The sequence below is a fragment of the Diplotaxodon limnothrissa genome, linkage group LG7 (assembly GCF_057381915.1).
Source record: "Diplotaxodon limnothrissa isolate DT_005_m linkage group LG7, D_limnothrissa_male_GT1.1, whole genome shotgun sequence".
In the NCBI taxonomy this organism is placed as follows: Eukaryota; Metazoa; Chordata; class Actinopteri; order Cichliformes; family Cichlidae; genus Diplotaxodon; species Diplotaxodon limnothrissa.
The window spans coordinates 44,214,737-44,228,577 of NC_140602.1; the positions used below are offsets into that span (position 1 = coordinate 44,214,737).

The window sequence follows — 13,841 nt, forward strand, 5'->3', positions numbered from 1 at the left end:
CACAAGCTCTACAGCCTAAGTCCATTTGTTGATGAGCAGGGAGTACTTAGGGTGGGAGGACAAGAGCAACTCTACACCCATATATCAAACATCCTGCCATTATCCCCAAATCAAGTCATGTTGTGTTTACTTATTAAACAGTACCACGAAAAGGTGCAGCATCAAGGAAGAGGAATAACTGTCACTGAGCTGCGCTCCAATAGAGTATGCATTACAGGATGCAGCGATTCAGTTGCTTCTCACATCTACAAGTGCACAACCTGCACAAAGTACAGGAGACATAGTCAAGATCATGGGAGGTCAGATTTACCAGAGGATAGAATGGAAACAACACCCCTATTCTCCTACTGTGGCATTGACTGTTTTGGACCTTTTTATGTAAAAGAGGGTAGAAAAGAACTTAAAAGGTATGGTCTTCTTTGTACATGTATGTGTTCTAGAGCAATACATAATGAAATGTTGGATGACCTTACAACTGATCATTTTATGAATGCATCATGTTGTTTTATTTCTATTTGTGGACATGTAATCAGGTGTGACCAAGGTACTAAATTATTTTGGTGCTAAGGGAGAGCTTTTGAGGGCAGCACGGTGGCACGGTGGTTAGCACTGTTGCCTCACAGCAAGAAGGTCCTGAGTTCAATTCCAACCGTGTTTGCATGGGTTATCTCCGGGTACTCCGGCTTCCTCCCACTGTCCAAAGACATGCAGTTTGTAGGGATAGGTTAATTGAAAAATCTAAATTTCCCGTAGGTGCGAATGGTTGTCCATCCCTGTGTGTTAGACTGGCGACCTGTCCAGGGTGTACCCCACCTCTCGCCCTATGACAGCTGGGATAGGCTCCAGCGCCCCCCGCGACCCTGAAAAAAAAGGAGAAATGGATGGAGAGCTTTTAAATGCACTGAATGATTTTGACAAAGAACAGTTGAAACAATGCAGATGTAAGTTTGTTCTGAGCACCCCTCTTCAAGCCACATGAGAGGTTTTTGGGGAAGGCAAATTAGGACTATTAGATGCGTTTTAACGACTATTCTAGATCACACTTCTAAGAGACTTGACACTTCCTCACTCAGAACGTGTCTTTATGAAGTTATGGTTATTGTGAATAGCACCTAGTAGTAGTAGAGAACCTAAATGACCCAAATTTAGAGCCTCGTACACCAAATCATATTCTCATGATGAAGGCCAGCATTATTCTACCCGCTCCTGGCAAATTTGTGAGCAGGGACCTGTACTTGAGAAGGAGATGGCGCCAAGTTTAGTTTTTAGCCAATTAATTCTGGACAAGGTGGAAGAAGGAATATCTTCTCACTCTTCAACAGAGACAGATCTGGCAAAAAGATAAAAGGAGTGCAAAGGTGAAAGATATTGTTATTCTTCAAGAAGACAATTCTCCAAGGAAAAAGTGGAAACTGGCAAGAGTAACAGAGGTATATCCAAGCGTAGATGGAAGTATTAGAATGGTTAAGCTTTTTCTCTGTGATTCAATTTTGGATAGGGATGGGAAAAGGACTGTCAAACCAGCGTATCTTGATAGGCCAGTACACAAAACTGTGCTATTGCTAGAAGCAGAATAAATGCTAAAATGTAAGCATGTTCCTACTATAATGTGTTTAGGCAGAAATCACAATAGGTTTGTCATTTGGTGGGAGTTTTACTGCCATACTTTTAGTTAACATATTTTGTTTTGCACTATGCATATTTTATATGTCATTAGGACATTTATTGTGGAAATTCTCATGTAGGAACTATTGTACTGCATGTTGGTTCCACTGGTGCACCTGAGGAAGATGCATGCCCATGCTGAGGTATGACCATGGCAAGCTGAAGCTGGAGAGACAAATTTAAGTCAGAAGAAGTTCAAATGTTCTTAAAAATATCTGTAAGGTGTTTATTTCTGCCTCAAAGCATGGGCCAGTATGTTTTGCATATTATATCGATGACTTTATGTCTCTGTTTCACCCGTCTTTCTATTTCATTGAATTTACATTGTGTTTTAGTTCAACGGTTGTGAGTTTGTGATCAAGTTGATGCTGTAACAATATCAACCCCGAGACCTTACAACTCACTTTAAAGCCAACTTCATGCCATCAATAAAAATAACTCTTTGACTTAAAGAAGAGGTGGAAGTGATAAATATGTTTTCCAATAAATCTGATGGCCTACTAATAAAAGCACTCTGTGTAATTTAGACTAAATTAAGTGAAATATATGTCTACTATCAGACTAGAAGACGGAAAACACATCATAAGATGTTTACTTGAATTCTCAGCAACTTTGGTCCTCAGCCAATAAAAAAAATATGAAACTTTTACTGTGACGTCATAGAAAAACTCACCAAGGTCAAATCTTATTATGTTTACACGCAAACACATATCATCATTCTCGGGTTGAGCAACGCTACGGCTTCACTACATCTGTTTGTTCTGTACAAAAAGACGTGCAGGTCACTTAAAAATATCTCACCCTGTGTTTCTCTGCCTGTGGTAGAGGTGGAACCAGATCAAGTGGAGCTGATTCTTGAACAGCCTCAAGTCAGAGCTGGATTGACCTTCTGTCACCAGGTACTGATGAGCCCGCTGTGGAGAAACATCACTGATGATGTTCATGAATCCCCAGCTGACTCTGGTAACCTTAATACAGCACAGAAAAAATGTCACAATATTCATTTATGTTGTGATTATTGTGATAATAACAGAAACAGATGCATCTATGTCATCATCTTTGAGCTTTTACACTTAACATAATTATAAAAACATGAGTATAAAAGGTGTTAAAACTCTGATGCCATCTTGGAATACTGCACTTTGTTCATGTCATTACAACATTTCTCTCTTTCTAATCATATATCTAGATGTTATGTCAACACACATTTAATCTACATTATAAGAGTGCCTTTGTGATAAATGTGTCTTTCATTCTTGAATTAACTGGTTAAATATTTAATCTAACTAAACCCTAAAGATGGAGTCAGAAGACAACAGTCACCTGAAGGGGCTGAAAATTGTAAAGACCCTACAGAACAATCAGTAAATGTGAGTAAATCTGTGATTCTGCGAGTAACACACTGGGTTCAGTTTGGAGGTTGAACTCTCACTCACCAGGATTGACAGCTGTCTGTGCCACAGTTAAACTCATGCAGTGCTAATTTAAAAACTCTCAAATATTTTGGACAATTTATATTTTTCTATCACAAAAAATACACGTCTTCATTGAAGTAAACACACAGAGCAATTAATATATATTTTTAAATATAATTTTTCTTTATTTTAATTATCAAATTACAAATAAAAAAAACAACCCACCTAACGAGCCCTGGTCAACCCCTCACTTGAATTTTTGATTTTCAGTTTAAGGCAATTAAATTCAATCCAAAGATTCAACCCCAACAATCAAGTGATTCCCTATGAGCAACGGTGGACAGGAAAAACTCCCTTTTAACAGGAAGAAACCTGTGACAGAACCAGGCTCAGTGTGGGGCAGTCTTCTGTCATGACTGGTTGGGAGGTGAGGGCAAAATAAAACTGAACATAAATGAGAGCACAGTATAGTTATTATGTTATAATTAGCCAATAAAGGTGGGCAGGTAATAAATAGCGCCCGTTATGGCAAGACCTAGACCTAGACCTAGACCTACGTTACTTGCGAAGTTGGCAAAAGCACTCTGTGGTGCTTTCTCACGCCTCACATTCTCAGTCTCTTTCTTTCGTACACTCAACTCCCTTTCAATGTTGTCCATCCTTGCATTAATCATTCTATTTTGCTCTATGAGAGCCTCTAAACGCTGAGCTATTCTCTCCATTGACTAACTTTGTAACTGCTGCAGGGACAAGTGTCAAAAGAAAAAAAATGTTCCCTGAATTATTTAAATGTAAAGGTATTACCTTTGTCAAAGACTCCTGCTTTGCAAAAACAAGTCGCTGTTACCGAAGACGCACCAAGGTAAACTGTGTTAAAGCACCTCTATTTATAGACTCATGTGGCAGAGATGGTGACGTCAACCGTCACGGGAGACTGTGACGTGCGGTCGACCGTCACGTCACAGTCTCCCCTTTGAGAAGATCAAAGGATCAAAGAATAGCTCCGTGTCATTCCGCGCATGCTCAGATCATGTGTATTGAAACGAACGGGATATTTATTTATTCATTTTAAATACCTTGCTATATAACAAAGGCGACTGCGCACTCAAAGGACGAGGAGAGTTCAAAATAGGGCTGTTCGATATAACGACACATATGGATGACGATATGAAAAAGTCTATCGCTTCATATTACGGCAATATTTTTTCATGGTTTTTATGGCTGTATCCCAATTCAGGGTCTGCAGCCTTAAAGTACGCAGCTTCAATGGTCCTCAAGGGCCGTGTACTCAAAGACCGCTAAGGCCGGAAGTGCGAGGCTTGTGAAATGGGACGGTCTAGCCTCCGTCGCGCTGCCCAGGTTGCCTAGCAACCATGATAGCTGGAAACGTGTGGTTGACAGAAATTAAGGAGAACATATTTTGTTCGTTTGTTTGTTTCTACATGAGCTTTGTGTGATTTAATAAGCATCTGAGGCTGAGACCACAGGACTGTAAAACATGATTGTTGCATGCTTGCATATTTCTGAAAACATCTTAGTGGTGTGGCAGCCATGGGTTGAGCCAGCCCTGCAAACCCTGTGGATGGACGATGCAGTGGACAGTGGGAGGAAGCATCCTAAAGCTCTCTTTGCAGACCAGCCTGTGTGATTCTCCACTCGCCGACCAGAAAAGACAAACGGCGGGTCTCAGTTGCAGCACCTCATCCATTCTGTATGCATGAAGCTGCACGCATGTATCACCTTCATTCAAAAAAAAGGAGCCAGCTATTTTATTACTGTTGACCTTGTAACATTTATCACTTTAAACATAGCACAAGTCAAAAAGCATACCTGATAGGCAATCATAAGATAAAGCTCGTAAGCACTTACCTGTGGAAGTGCTTCAGTATTTATTGCATTTGGCAGTAACTGTGGTTCTAGCTGAAGCATTTACAGTATTTTTGAAGGAGGCGAATTCATCGTCTTATCTGACAAAAATCAACGCCTTTTCCTGTTATTTGTGACCATTTTGTAAACAAATATGCTTCTTAGAGTTGACATTATTAAAAATCCTGAATTGGTGTAAAAGTTAAAAAAAAAAAACACTTTCCCCTCTTTTTCTCTGGTAAAACCTTTTGGTGGGCTGCAAATACTTCCTCTGTGTAGACAGTAGTCGTGTTGTTATTCGCTAACTTAACGGGAAAGCTTAAAATGAGTTGAGGCTTAAAGCTAAAGCTGAAGTGAAGAGACACTGAAGGACTGAAGAGGTCACTACATGCTGAAACAAATCCAGTTTGAAGCAGGTGGCTTTTCTAAGCCCGACTCTGGAATTTTGTTTGCTGTTGTGATGAGAGCAGAGCAGCACGTTTGAATGACTGCGTGTTTAATTCACAGAAACGCCAACGCAGCCATGGGTGTCCTGCTGTCCAAATCCATGGATGACAATTTAAAAAAGCAACAAGAATTCATGCTAACGAATGCACGGCTGCAGGTGAGTGAAAGTGCACCCACTCGCACATCACCTCTGACCTCTGCTGTGACATCTTTCACTAGTGAAAGATGGTGAAAGTGAAAAAGCAAAAAAAAAAAAGCAGATTTTTAATTATTTTTTAACACATAAAATTGCCCCAAACCTTCCCACCAAAAGGTTTTACCTTCATACTTTGAAATTGTACTAGTTGCAGATGCTGAAATGATGTCGGACTAAGTTTAAATTGTGCACTTGTTTATTTGCATTATTTTTGTATCAGCTCCATGAGTACAGGAGACATCCACAGCAACTGTAGGTCTGCAAACATTTTTAATCTCTATGACTACAACCAAATCCATTTAGACCCACTACTTTCCCACTACTCTCTGGAGGAGGTAATTAACTACACTGCTCATTGTCTGAGTAGTGTGATCACTGTGCGTTACTTCCTTTGTCCCACACACTGACACAAACCCCTGTCCTAATGACGACACGCATACCATCTTTCTTTTAGTGTTTAAGTATTACTACACACCAAAGTCAAAAACCAGCCCAAAGTGATTTCACAGCAGGTACCACTGTGATTCTACTTAAAGAGGAAACTTGCACAGGTAGAAAAAAAGTTTGTTACCCTGGTGAAGATCATGCTATGGCTTCTGGACTGGGGTGAGCATACACTCAGCTTTAACCTCACTCTTCTCATTTTTCTAGCTCTTATAGTGTGTTAGTAAGATGTGGATCCAAGTCTGTAAAGCAGTTCTGGAAGGCGGGGATACATATTCTAACATGTGGTCTAGTTCGGTGCCTGATACACAGTTTCAAAAATCTCCTGTGGCTGCTCATATGTACGGTACACATATTTTGAGAATGGACTTCCTAGGAATGAGGAATTGGTGCCATCAAAATGGATTTATAGTAGGGGGTAGAGGTGGGAATCACCATACAACTCGCGATACGATATTATCACAATATTTAAAGCACGATACGATATTATTGTGATTTTTTTTAAAAATATTTTGCGATATTCATATTCTGTACATAAAGATAAACTTTATCAATATTCATTTTATCTAATATCAAAGTCTCACACTCAGTCTTTCTCTCATTTCAGTCAGTTTTATTGTTGACAAATTGAATGGTTTGTATTACAGTCTAGTCCAGTGGTTCTTAACCTGGGTTCGATCGAACCCTAGGGGTTCGGTGAGTCGGTCTCAGGGGTTCGGCAGAGCCTCCACTGCGGAGGTCGCAGAGGTCCAGCCACGCCCGAATTATCGTATAAATTTGTGATGACACGCCCCCTTCTGGCCATCACTGGCTGCAGACGATCATGCTACACTGCTTGGCCAATCAGGGCTGCGGGGAATGTAGCGCGCGCAGTAGTCAACATGTGAATGTCGTGGTAGTACTTCGCGTGATTTTTTTTTTAACATTTTAATCCATACTAACTATGTCGGGCAAAAAAAGAAAGTGGTTGGACGAATATGTACAATATGGATTTACATGTATCACGGAACGTGATGGGAGTGAGCGTCCTATCTGCATGATTTGCAACGCCAAGTTGAGCAACTCTAGTCTCGCACCGGCAAAACTAAAGGAACACTTCTTGAAGCTGCATGGAGACGGGGAATACAAGAACACAACACTTGCTGAATTCAAGGTGAAGAGAGCCAGATTCGATGAAAGGCCCACTCTGCCTGCTCTTGGATTTGTACCCGTTAACAAACCGATCCTCACAGCATCGTACGAAGTTGCTTACCTGATCGCAAAGCAGGGCAAGCCACACACCATTGGTGAAACACTCGTGAAACCAGCCGCGTTAAAGATGGCAAATCTGATACTCGGAACAGCGGCCGAAGGTAAATTATCACAAATTCCTCTTTCAAATGACACCGTCAGCGACAGAATAGAAGACATGAGTAAAGACATCTTGGCTCAAGTAGTCGCCGATCTGATTTCAAGCCCGGCAAAATTCAGCCTTCAGCTCGATGAGAGCACAGACGTTGCTAATCTAAGCCAGCTTACTGTTTTTGTGCGCTATGTGAAAGATGACATGATAAAAGAAGATTTTTTATTTTGTAAGCCTCTTACAACAACAACTAAGGCAGCCGATGTGAAGAAGCTTGTGGATGACTTCTTCGGAGACAACAATCTTTCATGGGACATGGTTTCTGCAGTTTGTACAGACGGAGCTCCCGTCATGCTGGGAAGAAACTCTGGTTTTGGTGCGCTAGTAAAAGCCGATGCACCACACATCATTGTGACTCATTGTATTTTGCACAGGCATGCATTGGCAACAAAAACCTTGCCTCCAAAAATGGCAGAAGTATTAAAAACCGTGGTGGAATGTGTGAACTATGTGCGAAATAGTGCTCTGAGGCACCGCATCTTCAGTGAGCTGTGTAAAGAAATGGGCTCTGAATTCGAGGTACTTCTGTACCATTCTAATGTTCGGTGGTTATCCCGGGGACAGGTGCTGAATCGTGTTTTTGCCATGCGTGTGGAATTAGCCCTGTTTTTGCAAGAGCACCAACACTGTCATGCAGATTGCTTCAAAAATCCTGAGTTCATTCTCATTTTAGCGTACATGGCTGATATATTCGCAGCTCTCAATCATCTCAATCAGCAGATGCAGGGTGGTGGAGTCAATATCATAGAAGCGGAAGAACACCTGAAGGCTTTTCAAAAAAAGCTAACGTTATGGAAACGACGAACAGAGAACAACAACTTTGCAAACTTCCCCCTTCTGGACAACTGTGTAAGTAAGGTCGAAGATGTGTCTGGAATCGGAGATGTTTCTGTATCCACGGAACTGAAGCAAACAATTGCAACGCACTTAGATGAGCTTGCAAAGTCTCTCGACAGATATTTCCCTACAAGAGAGTCATATCCAGCATGGGTGAGACAGCCGTTCACGTTTGCTGTTGAGACAGCAGATGTCAATGATGAATACCTTGACGAAATCATTGAAATTCAGCAGAGCCAGGTTCAACAGCAACTCTTCAGAACAACAACACTCTCAACGTTTTGGTGTCGACAAATGGACAAGTATCCAATTATTGCTAAGAAAGCCCTGGATTTTTTTATATCATTTGTTACAACATATCTTTGCGAGCAATCCTTTTCGACGATGCTGGACATAAAAACGAAGAAAAGGAACAGACTTTTCTGTGAAAATGACATGAGACTGGCACTTGCCAAGGTGAAGCCACGCATATCTGAACTGGTCTCTCAAAGGCAACAGCAGAAGTCACACTGATTTGCAGGTATGTAATTTGTTGTAAGTTCATGCATTGTGTTGGTTTTGTTCTTTGAACAAGGTGATGTTCATGTACGGCTCATTTTGTGCACCAGTAAAAAAACATATCTATGTCTTGAATTTGAAAAAAAAAAAAAAAAAATTTCACTAAAGAGGGGTTCGGTGAATGCGCATATGAAACTGGTGGGGTTCGGTACCTCCAACAAGGTTAAGAACCACTGGTCTAGTCCAACTTAACTGAATGCAACCATCTGGTACAATTATAGCTATTCTGAACTATGCAATTTATGAAAACTATGCAGCCCATTCAGCAACTGAAGAATTTGAAAGTAAATTTAAAAATATATATAATTTTACATTAAATAAAAAAGTTTTAAACTTAATTAAAATTAAACATGTCTTAAAATTAAAATAAGTAAACTGTCATGTTTATTGCTGCCAAAAAAAAAGTTAAACACATTTGGACACTCTTCCTCAATTTTTAGTCACAAAAAGAAATTCTTCTGTGGAAATACGCCACTGGGCTCAGATGTTCATATTGCTGTCTTAAGCAGGAGGAACTTTCTTTGGAAAGATGGAGTCAAAGAGGGTCAAAGCTTTCTGAAATCTTTCCAAATTACTGTAACTGTAAGATGCTTTTTTAAATGCCTATTTTCAATCCCCTGGCAATATTTCAATAGAATTGAAATCTTAGCATTGGTTAGGCGCCTCAGGTCTTCTCCTTGAGTCCTTTCTTTGTGGATTTACTAGTGCATTTAGGAACATTACTCCATATCCAATTTTGGACAAATCATTTTTAAAAGCATGAGAGCATACAGAGTGCCCAAAAGTCAAAGTTTGCAAACATGCAAAAAAAAAAAAACCTTAATCCACAAAAAAAACCCTAACATGAAATATTTTGTATTCATCAGGAATACCTGCTGCACATATTTTCCGCATGTATTTGCTCTGCTTTTCTTTCTCACATGTTACATCTGTTTCTTTTCCTTCTTCCAATGTGTAGATCATGATGATTTGTGTGCATCTGTTTTCAAGTTAGTGTCCCGCTTTGTGTTCATACTTGCACCCTTCACAAATGTCACCCTCAGACTGCGTTGGTTCATTTCTGCTTTTTCCAGTCCTGTCCCAGAGTCACAGTCTGCTGCTTGTCTGAGCTTGCCAAAACCAAATCTTTTCCTTTTGATATTCCCACCAGCAGATATGTTTGTCTAGTTTTGAATTGCACATCTACACTGATAGGGCTAATTTATCACTTATGGGTTCGTAGCTATCCCATACAAACAGCCTGTAGAAACAGAAAATGGTAAAGAATGTTATACAAAGACCCTGAAGTCTTTAATGTAGATGACACATTATCATTATTATTGTTGTTATAAGTGTTCATTATTATAAACACTCATGAGTCATTTGGCATCAGCACAAAAATGAGAGGGAGATGGGCAGAATATTGAAGGAGCAGAGGCAGTGAAAGTGGATGAGTTTAAATAGCATCCAACCATCCAAAGTAACAGTGGGTGGAGACGAGTGTCAGCGGTAATTTGTGATGGATAGTTGCAGACTGAAAGGAAAGGTTTTCAAGATGCTATGATGTGTGGTTTGGAAAACTGGAGGTGACAGAGTTGAAGATGTTAAGATTTTTTTGTTTGGAGTGACCATGAAGGACATGATTAGGAATGAGTACATCAGAGGGCCATTTCAGGTTGAGCGCTTTGGAGACAAACTAACTAATAATGTGAAACTGGTGGCTGAGCAAAGATGTGCAGTGATCTTTACTTATGTTACGTATTTGTGTATATGGGCATATTGAACTGCTTCATTTTTATAAGATGGAGACCCTGCAGCATCTATGTACTTAGATGCTGGAGTGAGTTTCAGGATAGTTTATTCAAATTTAACATCCTCTATCTTCCATTTACTTCCTTTTTTGTGACCCAGATGAAGCCGTCATGAAAGCTGACCTTTCAGCGAACGTGTCACCCCATTTCCCGTTCCTGCAGCTCATACACATGGTGTGGAGGAGCGGGAAATGCTTTCTTTTCATAATTGCATTCTTCACTCATTCACAACATGGGCCGTTAAAGGGGGACACCCTTAAGTGTGCTCAGACTACTCACTAGTTTGTTTCAGCGGATGCTGGCTTTAAAAGAACAAACACTGTCAATTACAGAAGTCATTCCTGTAATTTCCATTGAACCTAAAGAGTGTACAGCCAAGAGTCGATGTCAGGAGTACGAAACACCCAGATTGTGGAGATGAAAAGTTTGTCACTTCCTCCTTCCCTAGAGCGTAGTGTTTGTAGTTGGCATGTTTACAGCAGTGGATTCCAGGGTTTAGTTTCATGACTTAAAAAAAATTCCAAAGAAACTTCTCAAGCATACATAGAAGTTCAGTCTGTGCTCCCAACTAATCACATCTCTGTTCACGTAATGTACACTTCCTACAAGTTTTTAGGGGCTTTTTTTAAAAAGTACTAAGCCTTTGGTGCTTATGGAGATCTCTTTAAACTGTCTGTACTCTCATAAAACAATTAACTGATGAATCAGATGATTATTACAGCTCTGATCAACAGTAATTGACTGAAATTGATTATAACTGAAAATGAAATCTTACCAAGCAGGGAAAATTTTATTTCATCATTTCTTCTTAATTTATTTTTGTGTGTCTGTGTGCGCGCGTGCATGTGCCCAGATGGAGCGCCAGATTCTGATGCAGAACCAGATGAGAGAGCGGCAGATGGCGATGCAGATCGCCTGGTCCAGAGAGTTTCTGAAATACTTTGGCAGTTTCTTTGCGGTGGCCACAGTGGGACTAACTGCAGGGTGAGATTCTAACACCTCACAAAGATCTGACACAAACACACACAGACTCATCTCTGTGTTGTGCTTTTATCTTTGCAGTTAAATATTGTCTTCTGTTTATCATCATTTTTCTTTAGAGCTATTAAAAGAAAGAACCCAGGCATGCTGGCTCCCATCATACCTCTCAGTTTCATATTTGCCTACCAGATGGACAGCGCCTATGGAACGCTTATTAATCGTATGAGAGGTAAAGCTACACACTTACAGGCATCATCATCTTAAGGAAACCTGTTTAACATTTAAAAAGAGGGTGCACAGACGGGTAAATAAATCCTTATCAAGCATTATATAGTGATTCTTTGCTTTGGTTTTCGAGGATTATTTTACTTTGAACAGCAGAACACAGACTCACTATATCCAGAAAACACAGGCTCTAATATACAGTTAGGTCCATATATATATTTAAATACGTGAATAGTGTCTGTTTACCAAAACAATTTCCACTTTCCGCTATGATGGGCATCTATATAATGTGTAGACGCCCAGCTTTCATATGAGAAAATCCACATTCAAATCGGATGAAGGTTTTGGAGTTCCGGCCCCTTAACGTGTGCCCCCCGCTTTTTAAAGGGACAAAAAGTAATTGGACATTTGACTGAAAGGCTATTTCATGGGCAGGTGTGGGCACTTCCTTTGTTATGTCATTATCAATTAAGCAGATAGAAGCCCTGGAGTTGATTTGAGGTGTGGCGCTTGCATTAGCACGATTCAAATGAATACATTTTATTTTATTTGTCCAGTTACTTTTGATGTCCTGAAATGATGGGATTGCATTTTAGTTCTCACATTTTTGTGCAATCTTTTTGTTCAACCCACTGAATTAAGGCTGACAGTCGGCAGTTCAACTGGATCTGAGTTAATTATATTTAAAGTTGTTATATTTAAAATTAATTGTGGTAATGAACAGAACCAAAATGCTAAAAAAGAAAAAGTCTCTGTCCAAATGGACCTTACTGTTTACCAAATAATGCATCTAAATGTTTAACAAATATTGTGTTTAGTTATTCATTAATGACATTTTTAAAAAAGATTGCAGTCACTAATTATACCCATTAAATGTGTTTTTCATGATGTCTTTAGGGGAAGCTGAGAATATCATGGAGACTGAAAATGACCGTCTACAGTTACCTCAAGGGACTCCAACCTTTGAGAGCATAGAGAAGGCCCGCCGTGCTAAAAGCAGCCTCAGCGCCTTCTTGGAGAAATAATGTAATTAGTTATTGTCTAACAGCGTGGTTCCAGAGAGGAGCTGCAGCCACTGTACATTTCGTTTTCAACAAACCACAAAGACGGGGAAGTGGCTCACAAAGAAACCTCAGGTTTAGCTGTCCAAAACATACCCACTCCCTAAACGATACACAACTATACTTTATGTAGCATTAAGGTAAAAGCGGCCTCAGCTCCTTCTTGGAGAAATAATGTAATAATTTATAGAACCAACGTCCTCTATCATGGAAAATTTTAAGGCTCTGCTATTTCTCTCTGTCAGGTTGACCTTATTGAACGAAAGGCTCCTTATTCTGTCTCATTTCAGTCTTTCAGATACACCAATCGGGCATTACATTATGACTACCTAACTAACACTGTGTTGGTCGCCCTTTTGCTGCCAAAGCGGCCCTGACCCATCACATGATATCTGGCACCAAGATGCCAGGTGTGGCCTCCGTGTTGAATAGTCTGAATCAGTGTTACTCACTTTGCTAGTGGTCATAATGTTATGCCTGATTGGTGTATGCCACATGTTGATCCATGAGTTAAGTTTTATTACAGTGTTAAGAGAGCATTGTGTGACCACAGCAGATAACTTGTCTCTAAATATTGCACAATTGCAGTTATATCATCAGTGTTTTCTTTAGGTTGTTATTTTCCAGGGTTTGCTTTGATTATGTATGATGGACTTGAAGGGAAATTGATAGTAATATTAATCAGTTTATGTTATCTCTCTGGGGGGTTTTGTTGTATTTAGATGAACAAGAATACCAGCTGCTATAAGCCTGGTTCATGAATGTAATGATGATGATTGAACAAAGTGGTAAGACAATGATTGTTGGTCAAAGCTGCAATTAGACCAGTGCAGAGCAGAAATTCTCTTAAACACTCTTCATAACAGCTCATTTTATCTGGCTCTTATGTGTAATACGTCGCCTTTAAAAAGCTCCTGAAACACTGATGACTGTTGCAGGTCACTTGCCTCTCTG

General features: G+C 40.0%; 1 protein-coding gene across 1 annotated transcript; it reads left to right on the forward strand.

Annotated features, from left to right (window-relative positions):
* Positions 1-5,458: 5,458 nt before the first annotated feature.
* LOC146628876 (plasminogen receptor (KT)-like) lies at positions 5,459-13,070 on the forward strand. Its single transcript, XM_085358147.1, has 4 exons — positions 5,459-5,550; positions 11,474-11,604; positions 11,721-11,830; positions 12,724-13,070. Exons 1-4 carry the CDS (start codon positions 5,470-5,472, stop codon positions 12,849-12,851), a joined length of 450 nt encoding a protein of 149 aa, XP_085214273.1. The 5' UTR covers positions 5,459-5,469; the 3' UTR covers positions 12,852-13,070.
* Positions 13,071-13,841: the final 771 nt, after the last annotated feature.